General features: G+C 47.5%; 2 protein-coding genes across 5 annotated transcripts; one reads left to right on the top strand and one right to left on the bottom strand.

The window, feature by feature from the left end:
• Window positions 1-729: 729 nt before the first annotated feature.
• Window positions 730-10,966, bottom strand: FN3K (fructosamine 3 kinase). Of its 2 annotated transcripts, XM_064728258.1 has the most exons (7): window positions 10,515-10,966; window positions 7,957-8,136; window positions 6,804-6,955; window positions 5,486-5,577; window positions 4,578-4,660; window positions 3,667-3,789; window positions 2,030-2,917 (listed from the first exon to the last, which is right to left on the bottom strand). In XM_064728258.1, exons 2-7 carry the CDS (start codon window positions 8,101-8,103, stop codon window positions 2,579-2,581), a joined length of 936 nt encoding a protein of 311 aa, XP_064584328.1. In that variant the 5' UTR covers window positions 8,104-8,136; window positions 10,515-10,966; the 3' UTR covers window positions 2,030-2,578. The 2 variants fall into 2 exon arrangements, with proteins under 2 accessions (XP_064584329.1, XP_064584328.1); XM_064728259.1 differs by lacking the exon at window positions 10,515-10,966 and having other exon boundaries at window positions 730-2,917; window positions 7,957-8,167.
• A 72-nt stretch (window positions 10,967-11,038) lies between these two features.
• WDR45B (WD repeat domain 45B) lies at window positions 11,039-26,493 on the top strand. 3 transcript variants are annotated; one of them, XM_064728256.1, is made up of 11 exons: window positions 12,055-12,368; window positions 12,899-13,031; window positions 17,098-17,172; window positions 18,858-18,959; window positions 19,507-19,594; window positions 20,099-20,193; window positions 21,326-21,516; window positions 23,299-23,384; window positions 24,077-24,178; window positions 24,671-24,792; window positions 25,070-26,493. In XM_064728256.1, exons 2-11 carry the CDS (start codon window positions 12,983-12,985, stop codon window positions 25,174-25,176), a joined length of 1,017 nt encoding a protein of 338 aa, XP_064584326.1. In that variant the 5' UTR covers window positions 12,055-12,368; window positions 12,899-12,982; the 3' UTR covers window positions 25,177-26,493. The 3 variants fall into 3 exon arrangements, with proteins under 3 accessions (XP_064584327.1, XP_064584326.1, XP_064584325.1); XM_064728257.1 differs by lacking the exons at window positions 12,055-12,368; window positions 12,899-13,031 and adding an exon at window positions 11,039-11,183; XM_064728255.1 differs by lacking the exon at window positions 12,899-13,031 and having other exon boundaries at window positions 12,056-12,368.
• Window positions 26,494-27,029: the final 536 nt, after the last annotated feature.

The following is a 27,029-nucleotide window of genomic DNA, read 5'->3' as shown; positions in this document are numbered from 1 at the left end:
ACACACTGGGGGTGGGGACATTCACCCAGGATGGGGACACCCATCGGGCACGGTGACACCCACCCTGGAGACACCCACTGGGGGTGGGGACAGTTTGGGAATACCCACTGGGGATGGTGACACCCACCCTGGGGACACCCATTGGATACACCAACCCCTACTGGGGATAGGGACATCCCGCTTGGGGACACCCACCGGGGATGGTGACACTCACCCTGGGGACAGGAACACCCACCGGGATGGGGACATCCAGCCAAGGGACACCCAGTGGAAACAAGAAGACCTACTGAGGATGGGGACACTCATCAGGGGGATGGGGACACAACCCTGGGGACACCAGCTATGGGGTCCTGGGGATGGGACAAGGATGGGGACACAGGCATGGGCACCCAAGCACTGGGTGAGGATGGATTTAGGGACCCTCAGGTGAGGGAACAGGGATGGGGACCTGAGCACAGGGGACCCCAGGGGCAAAGGACAAGGATGGGGACATCCATGAGCTCCATTCCTTACCCAGCCCACAGCAGAACCTGCACTGCATGGTGAATATCACAGCACACCATGCAAACCTCCCACAGCCCCACTGATTCTACAGGAAATTCAAGGATGTCCCAACAGGTGAGTTGCTCTTTCCTGCTATCCAGCAGCTCCATCCATACCCAAATATTTTTATTTTCAGGCTCAAATTCATTCCATCAAACCACAGCCACAAACCATGTGTACACTGAACAGGGTTTCTGCAAGGCAAGTGTTTTATTTGAGAAGAAATTTAAGTTCACAAGTAGTTCCCAGTGTGATACAGGTTGGTTTGTTCATATCCATAAACACCAGTGCACTTGGATCAGACCTAGATCTTCCAGCCATCAGCTACAATCCCAAATTCTACTGCTCCAATTTTCCACTGTTTTAGTTCTTTTCCACTCTTTTAGTTCTGTTAAGTTTTATAACCAACCGTGACAGATTCCCCCGATTCAAAGGAAGCAAAAATTTTTCAATATTTGTATCATATTTACAGAGAGCAAAGTGCATTGTTTAAAACCAATTACAACATCAAATTTTAAACTTAATTAAATCTTTATAGCACAACCATTTAAAGTTAAGGAAAGTCTAAGTATATCTGAGCAATTTTGAATGTAATATTTTTGTATTAGTCATGCCAACCATCTGAAGTGTGAATACTCAGGTCATTCTTACCCAAATCTTCTAATTCATATTTATGGGACTGCACTTACTTTTGCTCTTCTTGCTACTTCCACTAAAATCCCCCAGAGTCACTAATGTACCCTAGCTCAGATTGTGCACCAGTGTCTTTGCTGAACACTTTTCTCCCCAAATTCCCACTGCCTGTGTTTTCTGTAAAAATAAAGCAGTAAGGAACAATAAAACCCCTTACAAATCCATCAGATTTGACATTTTGATATTCCTTCCATAACCCAGTGGTGGCACAACAGACCAGCTTTGCCCACTGCACTCATTTTCTAAAATTGAAAATACATCAAGCACCAACCAACCCAGCAGCCACAGGTGCTTCCTCTCACCCAGCCACCTCCCTCCCACATTTTGCTGTGTTTTTACAAAATTATTTAAATATGTTACTATTGTAGTACAACACACAAATATCACACTAAAATGATGAAATCCTATTATCAACTTTGAGTGGTAATAACCTACTTCTGACTGTACAGTTAATTACCAAGGAACTAAATATCCTTCTAGAAAATACCACTGGAATTTCAGTTCTTCTAGCAAGGGAAAAAATGAATGTGAGTAAATTACATTAAATTAAAATAAATATTAGAAATATTATTAATTACATCTGTTTGCCAAATGCAGCCAAAGGGCCTTGTCTGCTCATTAAATTAAACAGAGAATGTTTTCAGATTCACAGAATCTGACTGAAATTTTGGATTAGGACATTTGACAGGGGGAAGGGAAGGGAAGGGAAGGGAAGGGAAGGGAAGGGAAGGGAAGGGAAGGGAAGGGAAGGGAAGGAGGAAGGGAAGGGAAGGAAGGGAAGGGAAGGAGGGAAGGGAAGGGAAGGGAAGGGAAGGGAAGGGAAGGGAAGGGAAGGGAAGGGAAGGGAAGGGAAGGGAAGGGAAGGGAAGGGAAAACAGAAGACCATGGAGAAAGGGTGGGGGAACAGACAGAAAACCAACCCAGAACTAACAAGGGCAGACACAAGAACTTGCTTCCAGCAGCACTGTCCCACAAGTGCAGCTCCCCACACCGAACTGCAGCTGGAGCAGGAGCAGGGCTGGGAAGATGCTGCTGTGGAGCAGCTGTGGGAGCAGAGCACAGAGGTGAGAGAGCAGCAAGGGCAGGCTGGCTGTGCTGCTTTCCAGGCCACTGGAGCCTTGACAAACAGTGCAGCCCTTTCCTCCAGCAGGGAGGAATCTGTGCAGGGAAACCAGTGCCCAAGTTAAAGATTACACAATTGCTTTTAGTTAGTGAGGCTCAAAGTGCATTAAACCTTCCCCATATCAGGTGTTTTACCACCAATTCTGAGTTTTTGGTACTTGGGATGAGCAGGGGCTGCTCATTCCTAGGGGACTGTGTCAGAATTTCTCAGATTACCTGGTTACTTCAGAAGTTTCCTCATCATGTTTAGGGTAGAGCCCCTGTACCCTGTCCCAAAATGGTTCCAGTGGTTGATGTAATTAAAGAGCTGATACAACTTGTTCCGTTTCTCAAACCCTGGAGCTTTGGGTATTTTACTGTGATAGGCAGAGAAAAAAGAGCTGCTGAAGCCCCCAAACATGCCAGCAATGGCCAGCTCAAACTCTGAGTGGCCATAGAAGCAGGCAGGGTCAAATATGATCGGCCCAGAGTCGTCCTCAGCCACATTCCCTGCCCACAGGTCCCCGTGCAGGAGAGCAGGAACAATTTCCACATCACAGAACATTTCAGGAATCTTTGGCTGAAAAAGCATAAACAGACATTAGCAATTAAGAGTTTTGAAGAAAATAATAAATAAAATTAAGTACTGCAGCATGTTAGAGCCTGAGGTGGCCAAATGCTGCCTGTGTTCAGCCCTCATGGACACTGATGTCAACAAGAACAAACCAGTGATAAATGTTCTGGATTGTTCTTGACAGAGCTCAGCAAAGCATTTAATTCACAGTGTGGTATCAGCACCTGGTACTGATGTATTGTTTCTAGACATGGATACTGTTGGCTGTCATGAGAAATAAAAAATAAATTCATTTAAACTAAAAAGTTTCAATGGCAAAAAGGACTGCAGTAAGCATCTGGACCAATGGACAGAAGAGAGGGAGAACATCCCTGGTGCTCCCTGAGTGCTGCATGGAACATGGCCTGAACCAGCCTCAGCCTGGGCCAGGTAAAATACAAATCTGTCCAGGCAGCACAAGTTTGCCCACTTCATAACACCAAGCTCTTAGGATTTACCATATACTTATTATTACTAGCTGTATGCTCAGAAATAAATGTTAATGCTGAATTACAGGGGGTTTTTCCACTATCTACAAATCTGAAAGAGTAACAGGAACTCCATTCAGCTGACAGTGCTGCTGGACCCTCTGTGAAGCTCATCCAGACCCTGCTCTTCATTCCAAGCTGGGTAAATCCTTTAAAAAACACCTTTACAATCCCACTGATAGACATTTTCTGAAATTCTAGGAAACAGATTTAAAACGTGGTTCATACTTTCAGCTGGGACCAGAGCTCTCTGGCTTCTCTGTCTCCATAATCCTTTTCAATCAAATCCAGCTGAGCCTGGAGCCGGTGGCGGATGAAGAAGGATGGCCAGTCACTCTGCCACTCATTCACCTGCAAACACAGCACAGCTTGGTCACACACAATTATTTTAACACACAATTATTTTAGCACACATTCATTCAGTGTCAATAAGAGAGATCCAGTTAAAGCATTCAGAGCTGACACAATGGCCTGGACAATGTCAGTGTGACCAATGCACAGCAACATCAGATGTTTTGTTTTGGGACTGCTGCTCCCCACCACACTTTGGTGGGGCTCTCTTTAATGTAACTTGAGATTCTGGCTGTTTTCATTCATTCTCATTTTTTAAATGTATTTTAGAGGGAGAGTTTCAGGTGAGATCATTTCAGTTGTTCAATATCCTGTTTCAAATCTTTCTGGAAACGTAGAAGTATTCATTTATTTTCACTGGGTAATACTTTTTAATTTGATGAAAAGCTGTACTTAGCAAAGAGTTTGAGATACTGAAGGTTCATTCAGTTGTTGTAGAATGAAATCCTGAGAGGTGCAGAGCCAGAAAATGGAGGAATTATCTCCAAGAGCCCTTTTCTCTCCAAGAGCCTTTTCCAATGTCTCAGGAGCTGTTACATGATGAGGCTCTCCAAGATCCATGTAGTAGGGGTTAATAAAACCAAGATATGTATATGAAGGAATTTTTTTTAAATATCACCCAGCTAAAGAACCACAGCTTCATTCCAAATCCTCACTCAACCCACCGTGCCTGCTGGCCACAGACAGCACCAGGGAACAGGGAAAGCAAACTTTGGTCAGAAAGCTGCAGACAAAAGGAGTTTCCAGACCTCTCCAAGTGCCTTTCCCAGCTGTGGAACAGACCATACCTGCGGGATGTAACCACAGCAAGTGGCTGTGTGGAATCCAAACTTATCCACAAACTGGGCCTCAGAGTGACCAGCTCCTTTTCCTACAGAACAAAAGAAATATTAAGGGGTTTGACATATTTACATGGTAAAGTTTGCAAACACAGAACTTAAGGCAGGAAAAATAACTTTAAGCAATGAATTACACTTATTTCATGGTCACTACCCTTTCTAAAGCTGGAAAGAAATCTTTTGGACTTGAAGATGCTGGAAATGGAGACATAGTGAGTCACAGACAGTGAGTTTGCTTTGGATGAAGGAGTTGGACATTCAGGAAAGGAGCCCAAAAACAGAATCACAATCTGCTCTTCTGGCCCTTGGACATGTTGCCATTAAATGTAGCTTGGGTTTGATTCACAGATTATTTGGGGCCTGCCAGTAGTTTGACCTTCACTCCAAAACAATGGATTATGATTTGTCCACCACTAAGAGTCAGACCCAGCCCACTCTGAAGTCATGGGAACAACACAGATACAGACTGGCACTTCAGAATTTAATAATACCAACTCAAAATAATTCTTTATATAACTGATTTTTCTTTTCATTCATGCTTTAATTCACTTTGAGGAGCAGCAATTTTTGAATATTTTGCTACTTATTTGAGTTCAAAAATGTCATCCCCAGCATCTTTAAAGGGGAACTTAATTCTGCATTTCCCAAAGGACAATAATCTGTAATCAGTTAATTATCTAAACCAACAGCAAGCAAAGAAAGGGATTTCTGTAAGCTCAAGAACATTTTAAGAGAGTGCATGACAGTGAAGAAGAGTCCAAATTGTCAGTTTGACTTGGGAAAGTTGAAAGCAATGCTGCACCACAGCCAAAGGAATTCGTTCCTTTTTGGTTTAGTACATTACATGAATGCTTTACCAATTGTGCTCCCCTCAGCCTTCAGCTTCTCTCCAAGCTTCTGGTTATGAAGATGAAGCTCTGCTATCTGCTCTCCCAGCTTTGAAGAGTATCTGTAGGATGAAATAAACCAAAATGAAGCTGAAACAAGTGAACAAATATTATACAGAAAAAAACCACCTCAGTTAAACATGACCAAGGCTATTTTTGGCAAACAGAGAACCTTAATCAATTTCACAAGCACCTAACAGGGAGCAAATGACGTGACAGCAGCTCTGAAGACACAGATAATACAACAAACACACTAAATGCTCTTGCAAGAAAGGTAAAGAGAACACGAGGTTGAATAAACAGGAGCAGAAAGGGAGGAGGACGGTGTGCTCCTCCTTGTCAGCCCCACTATCAGCAGAGAACAGAACATGGTATCTCCTGTTGGCTTTACCTTTCCAAATCAGCTGAACAGCAGCTAAAAGGTAAGTCTGAAAAGAAGCCATAGGCAGGGATTGAATCTAGTTTAGTTTTAGACAACTAAAAACCAGTTAAATATTCCACAGGTATCTTAACAGGAGTTTCAAGGACAGAAACTAATTTCTTCTCAATTCCCAGAATGGGGGGAAAATGATGGATTTAAAATTGCAACCAGAAGGACTAAGGTTAGACATTGGAAAATCCTTTCTAGGAACAGTGGGGTGGATTAGAATAAACTGTTTGTGGAGGCTGTGGAATTGTCATTATGGTCCCAAATAAAATAGATGGGTGGGACAAGCAGCTGCCAGAAGAGCCATAGGAATGACACTGCTCCCAGATGGAGGCCTGGAACACAGCAGTGCTCCTGAAAATCTGTTTTCAGCAACACAGGACACCTGAATTCCACGTTCAGGCTGGCTGACAGATGAAATGCAGATTCATGTTATCTTAACTTAATCGTGGCTTAAATCATACTGGAAGATTCTACAGAGAGAAGCAGAAGTTTCAGAGACCTAAGCAGCCTGTAAGGTTAAAGAAACCTGTTGGGCTGGGAAAAGAAAAATCTCAGTGAGAGAACAATGAGCTAAACTCAGCTGTGATTAAATTCAGTGCAGCAGCATCTCAGCACACAAATGAGCAGTGACAGCATTTCTAGTGCAGGAAAAGCCAAATATGGACAAGAAGTGTATACACACATGTATAGATACACACATATATATATTTTAATATGTACCCAGAGAAACACAGATCTCAACAGAGAGAAGCTCTGTCTCACAAAATAAAGCAACTCTGCTCATGAAGTTTCCTGGCTGACTGTAAAACATTAAAAATAATGTGTTCCAAAACACAGTAAAGAGCTGCATGGACGTACTTGTTGAGGTGCTTCATCTTTAGGTACTCCATGGCAAACATGGCTCCTCCTCCTGGCAGGTCAATCACTTTGATGGGCTGAGGCACTCTCACAATGTTGGTTTTCTGAATGGCTTCCAAACTTGCCATTTCCCCTTCAAACATTTTTCTAGCCTGTCAATGAATAAGAATATCCTTGGGCTAACTATGGATGTCTACAATGAGTACTTTGAAAAAAACAGACTTTTGACAAAGTGGCAAGGAGTTAATTCCTCCTGGAAAAAGGAGAGAGCTGCAGCAAGGCTTCATTCCACATAGGAAGACTTAAGGACCTTAACTCTTAATTCTTCTTCTTTTTCCTAAATTCACCCCAAGGTTGTAGGATATGTCACATTTCACCCTGATTTCCAGCTGCTTATGAAGATCCCAAACTACCTGGATGCAACAGCACCTCTGAGGATAATGTGGCCACTGCTAAATGAGGTAACACTGAGCCCTTAAATTGGTTCTTCTTTCCCCACAGGCCACGGGATGGAGATGACAGCACAAATACTCAGCATGTGCTCTGCATTTTTGTAGCAAAGGTGCTGTTTTTCACAGCAGTTTAGGATGATTTTGATATGATAAAGCAAATATCTGATGCACTGTAGTGTTAGGAAAAGCAATTGAGTATTCATTTAGTAGTAGAGAAGTCAAGAGTTTGGCTTGAGAAGCTGCAAAGGTTTTACTTTTAGAAATGCCAAAAGTAATGGGGACGTTTGAAATTTCTGTAGCTTTATAGATAATAGCGAGTTTTAGCACTGGCCCCTGTTTGTGCCCTCCCATTATCAATCCTCCCAACTGGAACATGAAAAGGAATGCAGTGAATGCAAAGTCAGCTCTGAGCTTTTCCAAACTCCAAGTACCACAGTAAAAGCTTTGTGCTTGGCCTCCTTTTTACAGGAATTACAGCTCATTCCTGCTGTTGAGGGTTATCACATTGCATTACACTGCATTTCACACCAACCAAACCTGCTCCATTCATTCTGGATATAAAACAGACACAGCTTTAAAAAGAAAACTCAGAACTGCAATAATTATGTATTATTAACGATCGGCTGCTTTTAAAATAAAAAGCTATCTCTATGCAATCATAGAGCTATCTCGATGCAATCATAAGATCTGCTGGCATTGACCTGAGGTTTGTGGTTGATTTTCACAAATACCCGTCCTCTGTCTGTCTCATACGTTTGGCCTTGGCTGATGCATCCTCCCCCGGAGCTCCCCAGTGCCTTCAGCAGGTTGGTGTTCAGTTCTGCCTTCAGGATCTTCTCCATGGTCATTTCCAGGCTGCTGCAGCCGCTCCTCTGCTAAACCTGCTGCGAAACAGGATTAAAGGTCTGGGTCCTTCTGTCACTGTCACTCTGCGATGAGGTAGGAAGGGCCACCCACCACAGGAAAAAAATTTAAAGAGCACAGCTATAAAAATAGCTCAGCCAGAGACAATGTTTCAAAATGCTTTGCTTTTATAGCTATACATGAAAAATAATTTTTTTTATAAATATTTGCTACAATAAACTGGAGAGGTTAATTCTAGGAGAGGTGGGTCCTGGGGCCTCTCAGCGGTGCTGGAGCTGCTGGTATTTGTAGTTTGGAGCCGCTCTAAAGCTCGGGATCGCCTGCGGAAGAGCGGTTTTAGGCCGATCCGCTAGAGGGAAGCTGAAGGCAGCCCCAGGAATGGCCACAAGCGCTGTACCGGGGGAATTTGGTGTGAAATCCAAAGGGATGTGATTAAATCCGCTAATCGGCCGGGTGGGGTGCGGGGAGGAGGGTGAGGCAGGCGGGGATCCCTGCGGAAATGCCTGCGGTGCGGGACAGGGCCGTGGGGACGGGGAGATCCCGGCCGGGCTGCGGGACGGGACCTGCGGGCACAGCGCGGCTGAGCGGCAACCCCGGGGCCCGGCGTGAGGGGAGGCTGCTCCCGGTGTGAGGGGGGCTGGTTCCTACAGTGATGGAGGGCTCCCGGTGTGAGGGGCGCTGCTCCGCTGTGAGGGGAGCTTGTTCCTGCAGTGATGGAGAGCTGCTCCCGGTGTGAGGGGAGGCTGCTCCCGGTGTGAGGGGGGCTGGTTCCTACAGTGATGGAGGGCTCCCGGTGTGAAGGGTGGCTGCTCCCGGTGTGAGGGAACAGTTCCTGCAGTGACGGAGAGCTCTTCCCGGTGTGAGGGGGGCTGGCTCCTACAGTGATGGAGGGCTGCTCCCGGTGTTAGAGGCAGCTGCTCCCGGTGTGAGGGGAGCTTGTTCCTGCAGTGATGGAGAGCTGTTCCCGGTGTGAGGAGTGGCTGCTCCCGGTGTGAGGGGAGCTTGTTCCTGAAGTGACGGAGGGCTCCCGGTGTGAGGGGCGACTGCTCCCGGTGTGAGGGGCAGCTCTTCCCGCTGTGACGGAACAGTTCCTGCAGTGATGGAGGGCTGCTCCCGGTGTGAGGGAAACCTGTTCCCGGTGTGAAGGAAGGCTGCTCCTGCAGTGAAGGGCGGCCACTCCCGGTGTAATGGGGGCTGTTCCCGGTGTTATGGGAACAGGTGCTGCCGGTGTGAGGGGCAGCTGTTCCTGGTGTTATGAGGGGCAGTTCCCGGTGTGAGGGGCAGCTGTTCCCGGTGTTATGAGGGGCTGTTCCCGCTGTGAGGGGCCAGTTCCCGGTGTGACGGGAGTCTGACACTGTTCCCCTCCCAGCACAAGCGCCCCATGGCCCTCCAGACTCGAACACTCGGGTTCCTGTTTAATGACAGCGCATACTCCATGTAAGTACCACATTGACAAAAATCAGAACGTGAAGTCTTATTTTAGAGCTTGCTCACCACAGAAATGATTTTGGGATGAATGACACATCCAATGCCACCAAAAGGACATGACATTCTGCTACTGGATTTTCATACTGCATTTTAGTTTGTGATGTGCATAACACCATTGGTTTCACTATTTTGTGTGGTTTTATACAGGGGTTAAATACCATTAGATTCAACTCTTAATTCCATGAACTCTGTGAATTACTAATAAAAGAAAATCCTGTATTTTTTGCAAACTATTAAAAATATAAAAATGAGTTATGGGTCTGCATATTGAGGCAGAGGTACTTAAAATGCGTTAAACACAATGAATATATATTAAACACAATTAAAATGTGTTCAGTACAATAAAATGTATTAAATATACTTAACAATGTATTTATGATTGTTAAATTGTACCAGTAGTGTGATAAATTCTGTAGTGCTACAATTGTGCGTTTGGATTCCTTGTGAAGTTCCCTCAGTAACTTTTAAGGACAAACTTCACTAAGCTAAAAATGGATCTATAATTATTATGCACATGCACAACAAGGTTTAGTGTATGTAATTAATTTGATAAATGGTTTTGTATGTTTTTTAATACTTTGGGGAATAAATTTGTGGGTTAAATACTTTCCTGTAAGAATAAATTTCATTTCATACCACTCTGTGAGAAAGTTCTAGGACAAAAATGCCACAGACACTGTGGTAAAAGAAACACGACTTGAAGAACACTATTTCAAAAATAAATAAATCGAGTGTTCCTGGAAAATAAATAATTTCTTCTGATTTTTTAGAAATGGTTTCTTTAACTGGAGAAGGTTGGCTTTATCTGTATTTAGAAGAATTTGACGAACAACATACCTGATTGTGAACTCAGCCTTTAAGTGTCATATAAGGCTTCTGATACAACATGTGTCTACAAAATTGTTACCTGAAATATGGAGGAATGACTCAAACCAAGTCATTCATGTGTGAAGGGATTGTGTGACTCCTCCTCCTCCTCAGTAATAAGAATCCTTTGGTGCAGCTTTATCCCAGTTTCATATCAGCGTCCCCACTGTGTTGTGTGTGATGTCCCTCCTGGATCAGCACTGTGAGTACAAAAATTCCGGCCAGGGAAGTGCCAGAGTAGTGCCGGACCTGGAGCAATCAGTGCATGAGTTTAAAGCAAAGTGCCATCAGAAGAAGTCTGCTCTCAGGGAAAGCCCAGCCCGCAAACCCCGTGCGGGGGAAGGAATTCCCGTGGGCTCCCCCCGCCGGGCTGGGTGTGCCGGGGAGCTCCGGGAAACGCCGCGATGGAGCAGTCGGGGTGTTCGGACTGCAGCTCCCGGCAGCTCCGCGGGGTTAAACCTGCATCGGAGACACCCAGACTTTAATATCTGTCCGCCCAGTCCGGGTGTAGCATGGGCGGCTCTGTGCCATGCACACAGCTACGTTGGTTCATTTCTTCCAAATTATACCCTTGGTCTCCTCAATGAGCAGCCTGGTCCCTTTGTGTGATACGCAGGAGGAATGCCTGGCTGGAGGGAGCATTTCCGCGGATGTGTGTCCGTCCCTAAGGCCAGAGTCTGTTCCTCCTCCCAGCCACGATAAACACAAGGTAAGGACAGGCTGGAGCAGCACTCCTGGCTCCTGCAGCAATCCCATACGGATCAAGTAAAGCCTGGGGCCCTAGTTGGGCAGGAGAAGCTTTTAAAAAAAGCAAAGGTTTTGTTATTTCATATACCCAGTCTCTTGGCTGCCTGAGGAAACAAAATCTCATAAAGATGCAATGTGATTATTCTATTTTATATGTATATATGAGTACCCAAAGAATACCGCAGCAGCTGGTCCGTGCAGAGCTCCGGGGCTGCACCGAAAAGCTGCGGTCACCTCCCAGCAGAGCTGCTCACAAACCCGAGACGCGACAGCAGCGGGAGGCACAGAGCGAGCACGGAAAAGGAGGTGAACGCCCAGGAGGGATGGGGAACAGGCGCTGCTGGTGTGGGCACACACAGCCTGGGCGCCAGCTCACCACACAGGCACGGAATAACCCGCCTGGGAAGGGTCCATCATCTTGCTCGAAGTAAAATCACTATTTAAGTCCAGTTAGGGTGCTCAGGACCTTGGGTCCCGAGAACTTCCACATTTTCAAGACGTATCTGTGGTGTTGGTGTAGGGTTTGGGGGCTGCTTTGGTTTTGTCAAATCAGTAAATCCCTATTTTAGCGCGTTCCAACCGCAGCTCCTGCGTTTTCACTTAGTGTGATGTGAAAACTTGCACCAGACAGTTCTTTGGAGCTGGGAGGGGCCCGGGCCACCCATCCTGCCTCCGTCCCGGCAGTCAGTCCCGGTCGGTCTGTCTCAGCCACTCCCGGCGGTAAGCCCGGTCAGTCCCGGTCCATTCCCGGCGCTCCCGCCGCCATTCCCGCGGCGCTCGATTACTCGGCGCTCCTCCCGCAGGCGGGTGGATGTGCTCTGCGTTCGGCAGCGGTGCCGGGCAGGCGGAAGCAGCCGCCGGCCTGTCCGCCTCGGCCCGGCGGGACTCGGCCGGACTCGGCTCCGCTCAGCCCGGCTCGGCTCGGCCCGGCCGGGCTCGGTCCGGCTCGGCTCGCTGGACTGGGCCCGACTCGGGCGGGCGTAACTCGGCCCGGCTCGGTTCGGGCTCCCGCGGCGGGGCTGAGGCGGGCGGGCGCCGCCATGGTGTGAGGGGCGGGGGCGAAGGGGCCGAGCCGGAGCCATGAACCTGCTCCCGGCCAACCCGCACGGTAACGGGCTGCTCTACGCCGGCTTCAACCAGGACCACGGTGAGGCTGCGGGCCCGGGGAGCCGGGTGGTGCCGCGGAGGGGCGGCGGTGCGGAGCCGGGGCCGGGCTGGGCTGGGCCCGGGGCTGCCGCGGCTCCCGCGCCGTCACTGCGGGGTCCCGCTCGCGGCCCGGGGCTGCCGCCGCCCTGGGGATGCGCGAGGGGCGGCGGCTGCGGGGCTGGAAGGAGCCGGGAGAGCCGCTGGCAGCGGAGGGTTTGGTGGCTCTCCCGTTGTTGCAGCGCTGTGCGGTCGTGTCTGTGCCCAGCGCTTGGGAGAGGTGAATGGGGGTGGGTGAGTGGAGCAGGAGCGGGCTCAGCCTTGCTGGGGCTTGGCTGCTCACCCTGTGTGGCTCCGGCAGGCTCTCACAGCCTGTGCTTCTGGGGCTTCCTTGGGAACTGCTCACTGTTCAGCCCTTTCTTCCTCAGTCTGACTACTCCACATTCAAAATGAGTGGTGTAACTGCTTTCTTCTTTCTTTTTACCTGGTTTGTGTTTTAAAAACTGTGGTTAACACTACTAATCACATTGGCAGGCAAGCACTGATACAACAGCCCCGGTGCATCCTTGGCTTATCTTTTCCCTTTGTTAGAGGGGAAGGCCTTCAGAAACAGGGTGCATGTTCCTCATCCTGCTCTGGCAAGACAAAAATAGCACCAGTCTTATGAGTAAGTGTCGTTTTTGTGGAATAAGGAGTAGAAGTTCATCATTTTGTAACATCCTTTTGCCTTAACAAATAATATTCTTGCTTAAGACACTCTGGCAGCCTCTGTTGCTGTAGACTGCAGCTCCTGTACCTGTTGCTGACGCCATTGAAGTCGTGTGTAAACATGAATTATTCTGTTGATTTTACTCAAAGGTCTCTGATGACATCTTGGCAATAGCACATGAAGGAGGTAATGAGGTGAGAGCACCTTGGCAGCTCTCTTCCTCCTGTCCCACAGACATGAAAAGAATAGAATAGTTTGTTTCTCAGCAGCTCTGCATTTATTTTCATCTTGCCTCTCCAACAGAGATGGAAAAAGATTTTTGAGCATGAGCTTAATTTCAGATCTGCAGGGTCTGTAGTGGAGCAGTGATATTTGGTGCTTGGCCTGTAGAGCTGTGTAAGAAGTAAAGTTTCTCTTTTACTGCAAAATGCCTTTAGATCATAATTTTAGTGTAAAATTTGTTTGTTATGAAGGCTCCCTTAATTCCATAGCAATTAATGCAAGATATCCCCCTTTTTCCAAATGATATCACATCCAAAGCACCTTAAGGAATTTGTCTTGGCAATCATGACAGTATTCATGTCCCATCCACCTCACCTGGCCAGACAATTGAGTGATGACAAAAAACATGAAGAGAAAACACAACTGGTTCTGTTTGGCAGCTCCTGGAGCTGCTGCTGTTGGGATGGTGACGCTGCACTGCAGTAACTCAGTGACCTTTTATGAGTTTAGGGCTCCTGTAAAGTGCTGAAGGGCAGGTGGTGTTTGGCCACCTGAGGGAGAGCAGAGGGAGGGAAAGCTCTCTGCTTCCTCCTTGCTCTGCCAGGAATAGAGCGTGAGTCACTGGAGTGCTGGAGCTCACAAGTGTGGGTGTCTGCATGTACTGCCACAATAACCTGATTTCTTGGTAATTTAAGGCTGGCCGATCCCACAGGGATGGGAGAACAGGAGGAACCATCAGAGAAATCTCTCTGGGGCTGAATCTCCCTGACTGGCAAGGGATGAAGCAGCTGTGGTTGTTCTGCCATGGGCCTCCCTCACTCTGACTTGAGTGGTGCTGGTTTTATATCAGATGCCTTTGCTACTTTTAGGCTTTAAATTAAAAAGCAATGATGTAACACAAGGAAATGGAAGTTGTCAGTTGTTTGAAGTCAGAATATTCTGATTTTATCTTCCTTATTTTGAGACTGTGAGCTCCTGATTTCAGATCCTTTCCTAATGCTTTGAGAAGGACACTGAAGTGCTTTTCAGAAATAAAGAGACAAAACATCGTGCTAAATGGCCATACCTGTAAATTGCTGACAGATTTCTCTTTTGTCACTGTTGCAGCCTAAAGCTGCTTTGAAAACTGAGGTGTGGGTTTGTTTTGGTGTGGAAATCCTTGACTTAGGTATTTACTCTTCTCCAGTGGGCTGGGATGCTTTGTAGGACCCCACAGTGTTGGTAGGGTCCTGTGCTCTTGGTTTTACACAGCATTTCTGGTGGAAAACCACCATGGCACAAACTGCTGGACATTGTCACTTCCCTGTGCTCCACTACTGCCCCTGTGGGACCTCACACCCCAGAGCCTGCAGGTTTCTCTGTGCCAACGTGTCCCCTTGAGCCTGTGGCATCTTCTAGGCTGGTCACTCATTTAACCCTTCCTTTTTCTGCAGATTGGGAGGAGCAAAACTCACTCTGGTCTCACTGGCACTGGTGGCAAAAAGCACTTTTACTGTAGGAACAAGCACAACTAGGGGTCAAGGCAATTACTCTGTAATCATTACATTTTTAAAAAAAAGTATCTGAGTTATCTTTTGTCAATGTCTTTTCAGCTCATCTGCCCCTTCTTGAAAAGAGAGGTGCACTTCTTGTGGAAGGAATGAACCTAAGGAAGTGTCCCCTCCTCTGAGCCCCTTCAGCTCTCACATGGAAGGGCTTACAAGCTGTTGCTATGAAATTTGTGATTCCAGTGGAACAGGAATCAGTCAGATGGGAATCACCAAGCTTCAAAGCTGTTCCTATAATTGAAGCAGGAACAGGAATCTTCCTGTAGGGTTTTCTTCTCTTGTTTGACTCAGGGGTTGCCGTGCCTGAGAGCTTCAAATCTCTGTGGGTAGTGATCGACCACATGGGGAATTTCACTGTTACTCACATCCCCACGTTCTGCTGTGCTGTCTTCAGTTAAAAATGTGGATATTCCCAAGGCATTAAAGCTGCCCACGTCTTACTCATGAGGTTGGTCCTGCAGAAAGCTGTAGTGGTGCTGCAGGAAGTGTAAAGTGTGTGCTTGATTGCATCAGGAATGCTGCATTTGGCTTCTTAGGAGCTTCTGGGATTGCCACAACTCAAACCTTACAGGGAACAGCTTCAGCATCCCTTCCCTTTGACTTTCCTGGACATACAGGATGGGAGTAGAAAACTGTTGCTGGAAAATAATTGCATGGATCAGCTGTGAGGAGCAGATCAGTTCTGTCCTGTACAGCAGTGCTTTATGTACAGGGAAGGTTTGCAGTGCAGTTCTCTCCTGTACAGCAGTGCTTTATGTACAGGGGAAGGTTTGCAGTGCAGTTCTCTCCTGTACAGCAGTGCTTTATGTACAGGGGAAGGTTTGCAGTGCAGGTTCTTCCCTTACAGCAATATGCTTTATCTGTAAGAATTGCATAGCATTCTATCTCCTTACAGGGCGTGCTTATTTACAGGAAGGTTTGCAGTGCATCTCTACTGTATACAGTGCTTTAGTACAGGGAAGGTTCCATGGCAGTTTCTCTGTTTAAGCAGTGCTTTATGTACAGGGGAAGGTTTGCAGTGCAGTTCTGTCCTGTACAGCAGTGCTTTGTGTACAGGGAAGGTTTGCAGTGCAGTTTGCTGTCCCAGGGCTGGAGATCACTGCAGCTCTTACAGCCAGAGCAAATCAATTCTGAGGGGGGAGGAGAGAAAGTCAGCAGGGTTCATATCAAAGCCCATTGCAATATGGTTGCTAATCCTGCTAAAATTATTACATTCACATTATCTGCTTTGTGTGTGTGTTTATCTATATAAACAAGAACTTTGTGCACTTAATTTATTACAGTAGCTTGGACAGGGTGAGGTTGTACCTGGGAGTTTTTTGGGTTAAGGGCATAGGTTTTTGTGTTTTGTTTTCTTCCCCCACACACCCTGTGATTGTTGGAGTATCAGTTTGAGGAAGGGCTGTGTTTAGACAGAGCTCCTAAGCTTTTATTTGAGGGATTCAAATCATTGCAGTACATAAGAATAGAACCAGAGTAACTGGAAGTTATGTTCCAGTACCTCAGAGATCTGGAACTGGATTTTTGGTACAGTACACACAAATTGTGAGCAGTGACAGCAGCTTCTTGGTGACTTGGCATTGCTGTGATTTCACAGTGGCATTGCTTTGTACCAGTGCCTGTGTTCACCTGTTAGCAGGGCAAGGAGCAGGACAAGGGACTGGCAGCTTAATGCATTCCAATAAAGAAGCACATGCATACTTGTATGTAAAAAAGTACAGTTCTTTTCCAGAGAGTTTTAATCTGGCTTCTGCTTGTGTCCTGGGTTAGACTTCAGCTATTGGCATATAATTATTGGCATGGTACAGCAGTCAGCTCTTGTTAGCACAGCTGGAAAAGCTGTTTGATGAGCACTGTGCTCTGGAAACATCCACAGCAGAGTTGCAATCATGAGGTGAATTTGGATCTATTAAGAAAGGAGGGAGCTCACTCATAAACATTAAGATGCTGTTTCCTGCACTCTAGTGCATGGCACAGGATCCAGGTGGGTTGGGAATTGGTTTCCTTTCCTTCAATTGTTTTCTTACCTGCCTATTACCAATACCAAGACATTTCCACCAGGCCAGCTTAGAGGACAACTTCTCTGGAAGATTTTCACTTGCCATCACTAACAGAGCCTGTGAGTGCTCTTCAGCTCAAGTGGAACCATGCAATTGTTGGGCAATGCTTTCCTAACCCACTGGCTCTTGCTTCCTTTTTGAGTGTACCTGGCAATTACTATATATGTGTGTATATATATGTGCTTTTTACCACAGGATGCTTTGCATGTGGAATGGAAAATGGATTCCGAGTTTATAATGCAGATCCACTCAAAGAAAAAGAGAAACAAGGTAAAACACTCACTTATTACACCCTGCTGCTCTGTGTTGGAAGCTCAGCCTTCTCATTTTTTCCTGACTGATTCTTGCTCAGCTTTCACTTTTCCATCCCTGGAAGGCTTTGAATAAAGGCTCAGGAGAGGCAGCTCCTGCTGCTCCACAGGGACTCTCACTCGTGCCACTGCCTGGTCAAAAGTCTCCCTGCTGTTAATTTGCACAGTTGGCTGATGAGGAATTTGTCTCAGCTTCTGGCAGAGCTGTGTTTGCTGTTGCTCATGTTTGCAGCCTGAGTAGGAGAGGCATTTCCTGGGTGTTTATGAGCAGGAGTGGCTCCCTGCAGCCATCAGTTGTTCTGTTCTTGTGTGCTGATCTGCATGAGCCAGTGTGGCAGTGAGACTCCAGGCTTTTTCCTGGAGATCTCAGTGTAACATTTCTCATACTCAAGAGTATTGTCTGCAAGAGCACTGAGAGGTCAGACCTCTAATGCTCTGAATATTTATCTTCTATGTATGCTTTAAAAATTTGGGAGGATCTTCATGTGGTAAAGCTGCTCCTGTGTCTTAACAGGAGTCAGTAGATGAGCTGTGTTAACAGTGGAGCTTTTTATCAGAAAGCAAACAAAGCTGAGTCAAAATATGGGAAACTGAAACTGAGCCATATCATTCTACTCTAAATATAGGAAGTGAGCTGCTAAATAGGTTTCCCAGCACTTTCAGCCTGTGGTGAGAAAAGGGATTTAATAAGAGAAAAAATGTATTTAAACTAGCAATTCCTACAAAATCAGGCACATTTTCACTTGCTACCACTGTAAGGACTTTAGTCACTGTTCACATGGCCAAAGCTGACAAATTATTTTCTGTGCTTAACAGTAAATTCTTCCATAAGCAACATGCCTTGGGACTCTTGTGTGTGACAGTGTGCTCAAAGAGTCAGGCTTAGACTGAAATCCTGTGGAGTTCCTTGTCAAAACTCTCTCTGCCAGTAGCTCTGGATGGAGATGCTTCCAGAACTCCTGTGGTGAGAAGTTCCTTATGAGTCAGATTGCCTTTCCCTGTGGATCCTGAGAGCTCTCACTGAACTGGCTGTGTAGGCACACAGAGATCCTGTTCATTGTTCCTGTGGGTTTTAACCTGCCCAGGACACTCCCAGCTGGAGCTTGGCCATTTGATTTTCTCTGTAACCCAGCATGAAACCAAATCTTGCTGCAGCCCCAGCTTGTCTGTTTTACATCCAGGAGTTCCAAGAAATTCCCATCCAGGCAATGACTCAGTGCTCTAACAGAGATTCAGAACACATTACACATTCCTGAATTGTTTCAGGTTATCCCTTGTAAATACTGCAGAGCTTTTTGTCACAGTGATAACACCTCTTCATAGCAGAGCGTGCTGTCCTGCTTTAGTGGAGTCAGGAGGAGGATCTGGTGCAGAAAGTTGTTCAAGTACAAGTGTTCAGGAAGGAAACACAGCACTCAGAAGTGCTGTTGAAGAAACCACAAGGGCTTGTATGAAATCCAGGGCTTTACTGCTCCAGTATGAAGAACTTTCAAGGAATCCACATTCTCTGGTTTTTAGGGGCAATTCTTCTTCTCAGGTGCCTGAGAGATGTGCTGGATAACACAAGCTTTTTTTGTAACTGGTAAAAATTAGCTGGCAATTTAACCAGTTCTGACACTTTCAAATGAAATATTTGTCTTGCAGAGTTTCTAGAAGGTGGTGTTGGCCATGTGGAGATGTTGTTTCGTTGCAACTATTTAGCACTAGTAGGTGGAGGAAAGAAGCCCAAGTACCCACCCAACAAAGGTGAGCTGGAGGGGTGCACCCTGCAGAGGCCCCCTTGCCCTGTGTGGCACTGCTGAGAGCTCCCACAGCTGTGCTGAAGGTCAGGTGCAGGGGATGCTGCTGCAGGTTTAAGCCACCGTGGTGCAATGAGTTGCAGCACTGCTGGTGCAGTGCTAACAGGCTGCTGCCTGCTCTCCAGGGCCTGCTGACCTTCTCACAGTGAGCTCTGCAAGGAGCAGGAACCTCCCTGCCTGGCAAGCTTTGCAGGAAAATGCACTGCTCTTTTCAACTACTGCATTAGTTCTTTCATAACCCTCAGAGCAAACCAAAAAAAAAGCTGTTTTCCCTTAGAATGATATGTGGTTTTTGTCAGGAGTTGACCAGCTCCTGCCTGCACAAGTTAGAGTGTGAGTGAGGGGGTGCCTCAATGCCTTTGGTTAGCAGGATGCCTGTCTGCAGCTGCTTAAGCATTGGGTGAACCTCTTGATCAGACTGCAAGTTGTTATAAGGGAGCTGTGGATCTTTGAACATGCCTTGATGGCCTGATGCAATCTCTGCCCTGTTGCAGTCATGATCTGGGATGACCTGAAGAAGAAGACTGTCATTGAGATAGAGTTTTCCACAGAAGTCAAAGCAGTGAAGCTGCGAAGAGACAGGTGGGTACAGCAGAGGGTCCAGCTTGGCTCTGTGCTCCCTCTCACTTCCAGCTGCTTGCACAAAGAAAAGATCCTGCTGTAAAACCAGCAGGTGAAACTGGGGCTGGGCTATTAAGTGTAAACAGGCCACAGTTGAAGTATACTGCTCTGTGAAGCTTTGGTGAAAAACCTACAAGACTTCCTGATCCCCTAATGCAGGGAAATACTCTGCTGTGGCTCCTGCTGGTTTTCTAGGTATGGAGGGGAGTGAAGAAAATTCCAGCAGATCCCTGGAGCAAGAGCAGCTGTGAACAGCTGGAGTCTGTGTGTGCGTGGGTGGAGGGGCTGGATAAAAGTGCTTTGCAGGCTTATCATTGCGTGGCTGCTGCAGGGCTGGGAGCCTCTTGTGGGGGAGGGCAGGAGGAATGTGGCTGTTCAATCAGTTGGAAGTCTTTGCAGGTCTGAATGAATGTTTGTGTCCCTGTTTTATCCACCCCAGTCACGGGAACTTCTGCTCTGTTTCAGAATTGTGGTTGTCTTGGACTCGATGATTAAAGTTTTCACCTTCACACACAATCCCCACCAGCTGCACGTCTTTGAAACCTGCTACAACCCTAAAGGTTGGTTGTACATGTGGGCTGGGGAATGGAAGCAAGTTTGTGTTCCTGACGTGCCATTTATCTTCAGCTGCCTCAGCCAGTTCTTTAGAAGTCATTAAACACTTACTGCACTGCAGTCGTGTCCTTTGGAGATGCTTTTGTGTTTGTAGAATGGTTATTAGAATTTATAAATACTTGGCCCAGAAAAGCTGTTTCCTGTGCTTGTGTTAGAGATGTGATTTCTGAAGAGCTTTCTTCTGTAAAGAACCTGTATTTTTAGTGGAAGGTTAATTATAAACACAAATTCCAGTAAAGTGCATCATTTCTCTTTCCTAATAGAGCTGGAGGTGTTGAGCAAACTCTTCTCTCCTGGTAAAAAGAGCAAATGCTAACTGTTGAGCAAATAACAAGGAACAAACTGATCTTGTTCTTTCTAAACAGCAAGGCCTGGCTGTGGCTGTTGTTGATCCATTGTACAGGATTGGAATCCCCATCTCTGAGGGTTTTCCTGCCTGCCTGCAGCAAACATGGAATTGCTGCCAGGGAGTCCCAGCCTGGATGCAGCTCCAGCAGCCTGACTGACTGACAGGCAGGGCATGCAGGAGGAGGAGGTTTCTTCTTGCACTGAGGTTTCAGGAATTCACTTGGCACCCACAGAACACCTGGGATTGGTGTGATTCACCTTAAATGGGCCACAAAACATTACAAAGAGAAAGGAGCCAGTGGTGTAAGGACCAAGTTCAAACACAAATTAATCATAGTTTCACTGATGGAGCAGAAGCTCAGATGTCATCCCTGATAAACTCTTACACTTTCTGAGCTGCTAAGGAGACATTTTAACTTCTCCTTAACATAGCTGTGATGTAATGGACTGACTGGGCTGATCTGCAAAACCACCCAGATTCTGGATAGCCACAGCTGGATTACATTGAAATAAACTGATGAGAGCAAGTTTAAATAATGCTGCTCCTCTGCTTAACTGTGCTCTGCACCCATGGACAGGTGATGTTTTGGGAGTAGCAGTTAATGTCAGGGCTCTAGCCATTGAAATGAGATTCTGATTTACTCAGAATTGTATTTTAGAAACTTACATTTGAAAAGTTGATTAGGAAATGGAAATGATCCAATTGTTTGTTTTTGTTTTGTCTTTCAGGTCTCTGTGTCCTTTGTCCCAATAGTAATAACTCTCTCCTTGCATTTCCTGGAACACACACTGGCCACGTGCAGATCGTGGATCTGGCTAACACAGAGAAGCCTCCTGTGGACATCCCAGCTCATGAAGGAGTCTTGAGCTGTATTGCTTTAAACCTGCAGGGAACAAGAATTGCAACAGCATCAGAAAAAGTAAGAATGATGTCCCCTGCCTCTGACTTACTGTGTGTTCTAGTGTAGTGAGATAAAATAGCAAATCACATCCTTTGGAGGAGAGACAGAGAAATACCTGCTGGGAAAATCTGCCACTGAACTGTGCACTCTCAGTCCTTCTTGTGTTCCCTGCTCCTCTGGGATGCCCAAGCAGCCAAGGGCTGTGCCTGAGGTAGTATTTGTTTTAGCTGGCTGTAGCAGTGATTCTTCAGTGACATTTAAACACAACTTAGCCCCAGTAGTTCATGTCTTTGATGTGTTCTTCAAGAAGTACTGTTAATTTTTTTAAAAAAGCAGGTGGAGGGGAGAGCTTATTTGCATTCTTCACCTTTATTATTTTCTGCTTAAATTCACTCCAGACCCAGTGGCTAAAGAAATACTTGTAAATAGTTCAGTTGTAGTGGCAGGCTCTGTTCTGCCCTGGCTTAGCCCCTGTTACAGAGCAGGACAGGGTGGGCTGCCCCTCACACAGGAAGGGCCACGTGTTCCATGGGGATGGAGAGACAGGACTCTGACAGGAACGTGAAGTTAGGGTGCAGTGCAGGTTCCCTGTGCTGGGCTGGGGCAGAGGGGGAAACACCACAGAGCTGCCTTCTCCCTGGGAACACAGAGAGCTGCCAGGACATTTGTCTCCCCAGGGAATGTCAGGCAGATGGACCCATCTCCCTGAGCACAGCTCTTCCACTCAGCTGAAATCAGTTTCTTAAGGACAAGCCAAATTAATCCAAGGAGTCTCTGTTTCACATAGTTTCTACTGCCCAGCCTGTCACTCAAAGAGTTTAAAAAAAGAAAATGTATCCCAAGTCTCTCTCAAGCTTAATGATTGCCTGTCTCCTAAACAGAGTTCTAAAAGCTGCCAACTTCATTGCTAAATTGAGCCATTATCTGCTGCATTTGTATTAAACATTCCTTGTTTTGCATAGAGAAGTTCAAGCAGCTTTTATTTTCCAACTGAACCAGGAGTCTGAGCCCAGTCAGCAAACATCTCAAGCCTGTCCCTGAAATCAAAACTAGGCTCTATTTACCAAGTCTTTCTCTGCTGGGTAGTTATTGCCTGGTGTGTGACTGGAGGGCTGCCTCTGCTAACCAGGTGTGTCACAGGAGCTGCAGGTGGTGATGCACAGCCTTCCTTCATCAGAGGAAAGCAGCACTGATTTGTTGATCACTTTATTTGAGACAGCCTGGCTCATTCTGCAGCTCTGCTCTCAGGCTGGGTGGCTCCAGCTGAGGAACAGCTTCCAGGTGCAGAGTTCTGTCACCTGACTGGGTGGTGCTCACATTTGGATCAATGCAGATTGAGTGTGTGGTCACTGATTCTTCCGAGTTATCTCAGCTGAAGCAGTTTTAAGACAAGACCAGCCACAGCTTGATTAGACTTAGTGGGAAAGAATTGCTCAGCAGCAATGAAAAATGCACTGAGGGGAACAAGGCAGAAGGGACCCACAGGTCCTGGGCACCCTCTGCACCAGCCAGGGTCTGCAAAGGGCCAGGGCTGCAGCAGTGCCTTGGAACTGAACTAAGAGACTTCCTGAGTCACCAAGTGACAAGATTGTACCCTGAGGCATTATAACATTGTGGTGGTGTGTGGGGAAACTAGTGTTTGTTCTTCCCCAAAATAAAGAGAGGTTTGCAAATTTACCAAGAAGAAAACCCCAGCAGTGTGTGCAGGGGCGTGCTGCTCAGATAAAATTTTAGGATGCATTCACAGATGTAAAGACAGTCTTGTGCCTTTCCTAATACAATGCTTGATTCCTTTCCAAGGGGACCCTCATAAGAATATTTGATACTTCATCAGGGCATTTAATCCAGGAGCTACGTCGAGGATCACAAGCAGCCAACATATACTGGTACGTTCAGCTGCTTCTGTGCCAGCTGTGGGTGTGGCTGTGCTCAGCCAGCACAGGATGGCTCTGCTGCCCTGGCTGCCTCTGCTCCTCCCTCTGGGCTCACTGCTGGGAGGGGAAAGCAGGAGCTGGGAGCCCTGTGAGGCCTGCACAGGCTCAGGAGCAGGGACAGAGCTGGGCTGTGCCAGCCCGACTCTGCCCAGCCCAGGTGGGAACTGGGGGATGCTGAAGTTCCCACTGACACCAGGGAGTGCCCTGGGGCACTGGAACACTGCTCAGGGGGACTGGGGTGAGCCTGGGGGCAAGGGGAGCTTTATCAGGGAGCACCCAGGGCCCAGGTGTGGCTGTCCCAGGAGCAGGGAAAGCCTCTGCCCATTCCCCAGGAATCTCCCATTCCCCTGCTGAGCCCCACGTGGGGCAGCAGCTGCACCTTCTGCCCAGCCCTCAGAGCAGAGCTGGTGCATTTCCTTCCAGCAGTGTCACAGTGACCCACACAGGGTGTCCATGGCAGGGCTGCTGCTGCTGCCACTGCAGGGCCTCTTCTGGAGCTGCTCATCCCAAAGCAGCCCCTGCTCCTCCTGAGGCACTGTTACCACCCCCCTGCCAGGCTGGCACAGCAGCACTGTCTGTGCCAGGGCTCTGGGTCTGTCCCAGCAGAAATCCTGCAGCTGTCTGTCTGTCTGTGTTCTCTGCAGTATTAACTTCAACCAGGATGCTTCCCTCATCTGCGTCTCCAGTGACCATGGCACAGTCCACATTTTTGCTGCAGAAGACCCCAAAAGAAATAAGCAGTCAAGGTAGGGATGGAGCCATTCTGGGGGTGGGGGGTCCTTGAGCTTTGAATTGCATTTAAAACACTGGCCCTGTCACTCAGGAGCAAAATCTCCACACTGCTGAAGGTGGAAAAATTTATCTGCTGAGCAGGCATGAAGCTGCAGATTCAGTAATCTCTGGTAATTGCCAAGTTCCTGCTGTCCCTTGCAGGGCTGTAGCATTTCAACAGAGGCTCAGTGTAGGTTTTAGTGGACCTTAGGATGAACATATGTTGTGGAATCCTTCCTGTACTAAAAATCTAAAAACCTTCTGGCAGTTTTTGCTGTCACTTAAAGCCAGCAAGGTAGCTGTAGTGTCTCCCTCCCTGAGAGGGGAAATTACTCAGGTTATCTGATTCAGTAAAAAAATCAAGTGAAACCTTCACCTTGTTCAATCACTCCAGCAGCTCTGAATCCACCCTAGTCAACACCCTACCAACCTATTAATGTCTTTTTTTGTTTTGTTTTCTCTTTCAGTTTGGCCTCTGCCACCTTTCTCCCCAAATACTTCAGTTCCAAATGGAGTTTTTCCAAATTCCAGGTTCCCTCAGGCTCTCCGTGCATTTGTGCCTTTGGAACAGAGCCAAATGCTGTCATAGGTGAGTGCTGGAGGCATCCCCAGGGTGTGCCTTTGATCTGTGCTGCCTTGGAGGGAGGGAATGCTCTGCTGAGAGAGGGCTGTGTCCCTGTCATGCAGGAGCTCTGGCTGCTCCCACTGCCCACAGAGGCTGGCATGGGGCTGGCACAGCAGGGGCTGGCAGGGCTGGTGGCCCATGGATCCCTCCAGAACCTCTGTGAGTCTGAAGGGCAGCTGATGCTGGAGCAAAGCACAGCACCCCTGGCACAGCCCCCTGACCCTGCCTGTTTGTGTTGCAGCAATATGTGCAGATGGCAGCTACTACAAGTTCTTATTCAACCAAAAAGGGGAATGCTCAAGGGATGTGTACGCTCAGTTCCTAGAAATGACAGACGACAAGCTCTGACTGAGGGAGGGGAGAGCCCGGCTCAAAGCACTGCCTCGGCCACCCGGCCTTTGAGGGACAGATCTGAGTGTCCAGCACTGAGCCAGAGGTTCAGCACAGCTCATGGAGAAGCCTGGCTCAACATGATCACAAGCAGCTCTGAAGTAGTGGACTACATTTGTTTGTTCTCATTTCTGCAAGTATTCATCATGAAAATAAATCTCTTTGGGTTACTGTCACCAACTCAAGTTATCAAGATGTGGCTTTCAACAAGCTTGTGCCTATTGGGTTTCTCTTTAGTCTGAACTGTGACATGACTGTAGCTCCAACAAGAGTGCCTGCCACAGGGAGAGCTCTGCAGGGGCTGTCCACACCTTCAGCTGGCTTTAGGAAAAGGGATGTGAAACCAGAAGATTTTAGGCTTTGCTTTACTTCCACTGCATGGCTGGGAGCGGGGAACACTGGGTCATGCTTGCTCCTCCCTCCCCTGGCACAGCTGAGGGAACAGAGGTGACAAGTATGGAGCAAGGGACACCTGCAGGTCAAGCCCTGCTTGTCCTCTGACCAAGGGCTGGGGGGTGGTGGTCCTGTGGCCCTGCCAGTGCTGCTTCAGGTGAGGGATCAGCAGTGCTTGTCCAAGGTGCCCAACTCTGTGAAGCAGCTGGAGGCACCTTTGGGCAAGGGCTGCCCCAGCTCCCCTCTCCTGTGTGAGCACAGCGAGCAGCCAGGGCTGCTGTGGTTGTAGAGCTGATTCCTTCCATGATCCAACAGTCAGTACTGCTGTGACAGCTGCCAAACTGCTGCAGCTGGGAGGCTGGAGAGGCCATGGCCAGCTCAAGGACTGAACAAGGTGGCAGGAAGTTCCATGTCTGCAATGGCTTTAAACTTGCAAACTTGTCTTTTTTTTTTTCCCTTTGAGCTGTCGCATACTATTGCTGCTGGCCCAGGGACAGGTAGGTTAGACTGAAGCCAGACTCGTACACTCTTCCCCAAAAGTTGTTACCCTGTTTCCTGCTGACCTAAGGCACAAGCTCCTAACCCAGAACCTGAGATAGCCCCAAGTTTGGCATCTGTGGCACTAAACCCTGGGGCAGGGAGCTCTTGCTCTTCTCAAAGCTAATTTCACAGATGCTTCAGCCCTGACACTCTGTGACTTCAGTTGCAAACTCTAACTTTGACAAGTCCCTTTTAGTGTCATGTAACCTACTAAGGACTAACTTACCATGTTGATGTCAAGGTTGCATGTTGCTTTTATGCGTATTTAACCACAGGAATTGTTTTGCACACTTATTTGTAATATGTTATTTCTTTTAAATAAAAGTGACTAACTTTGCTGTATTCACTGATGGTCACAGCCATGGTTTCCATTGCTCCAGGCTGGGGGATAAACATGTGAGTCAATAGTGGTGGCTGGTGAAGGACAGGAGCTCAATCTGCTGCATGAGGAGGGGACAGGAGCACGTGAGCCACTGCCTGGCCATGCACCTTGCTGTCTGTCCCTAAACAAGCCCAACTTCCCAGTGCAAACCAGTTCTTGTTCAGCACTTACCTCACCCAGCAGAAGGAGCTGGAGCTGTCCTCTCCTGGAGAAGGATGTGATGGAAGTGCTGCAGATGGAAATCCTCTCCTGTGCCAGTGGAGCTGCTCCTGATCCCAGCACCAGCAAACTCCTGAACTCCCCCAGCCAGCCCTGCCCCTGCTCCCACAGCTCTGCTGGGCCTCAGCTGCCCCCCTGTCCCTGTTATCCTAGAGCTGACAAGAGATGATGAACACATTTCTGGGGAACATTTAAACTCTTCTGAACGTGTCAAATTTCCCCTAAACCTCTGCTCCAACGTGGCAGCAGGAATGAAAACAACACGTGTGCAGGCAGC

This window comes from Zonotrichia leucophrys, chromosome 18, assembly GCF_028769735.1.
Source record: "Zonotrichia leucophrys gambelii isolate GWCS_2022_RI chromosome 18, RI_Zleu_2.0, whole genome shotgun sequence".
Classification (NCBI taxonomy): domain Eukaryota; kingdom Metazoa; phylum Chordata; class Aves; order Passeriformes; family Passerellidae; genus Zonotrichia; species Zonotrichia leucophrys.
Note: the sequence above shows the minus strand (reverse complement) of the source record. Positions and strands in the feature narration are given on the sequence as shown.

Excerpts from the sequence above, each read along its gene's own strand:
- WDR45B (XM_064728255.1), top strand. The coding sequence starts at position 12,302 with ATGAACCTGCTCCCGGCCAACCCGCACGGTAACGGGCTGCTCTACGCC. Across the intron at positions 17,173-18,857 it reads CAAAGAAAAAGAGAAACAAG|AGTTTCTAGAAGGTGGTGTT; the intron begins GTAAAACACTCA and ends TTTGTCTTGCAG. Across the intron at positions 20,194-21,325 it reads AACCTGCTACAACCCTAAAG|GTCTCTGTGTCCTTTGTCCC; the intron begins GTTGGTTGTACA and ends TTTGTCTTTCAG.
- FN3K (XM_064728258.1), bottom strand. The coding sequence starts at position 8,103 with ATGACCATGGAGAAGATCCTGAAGGCAGAACTGAACACCAACCTGCTG. Across the intron at positions 5,578-6,803 it reads AAGATGAAGCACCTCAACAA|ATACTCTTCAAAGCTGGGAG; the intron begins GTACGTCCATGC and ends TTCATCCTACAG. Across the intron at positions 3,790-4,577 it reads GCTGTGGTTACATCCCGCAG|GTGAATGAGTGGCAGAGTGA; the intron begins GTATGGTCTGTT and ends CTGTGTTTGCAG.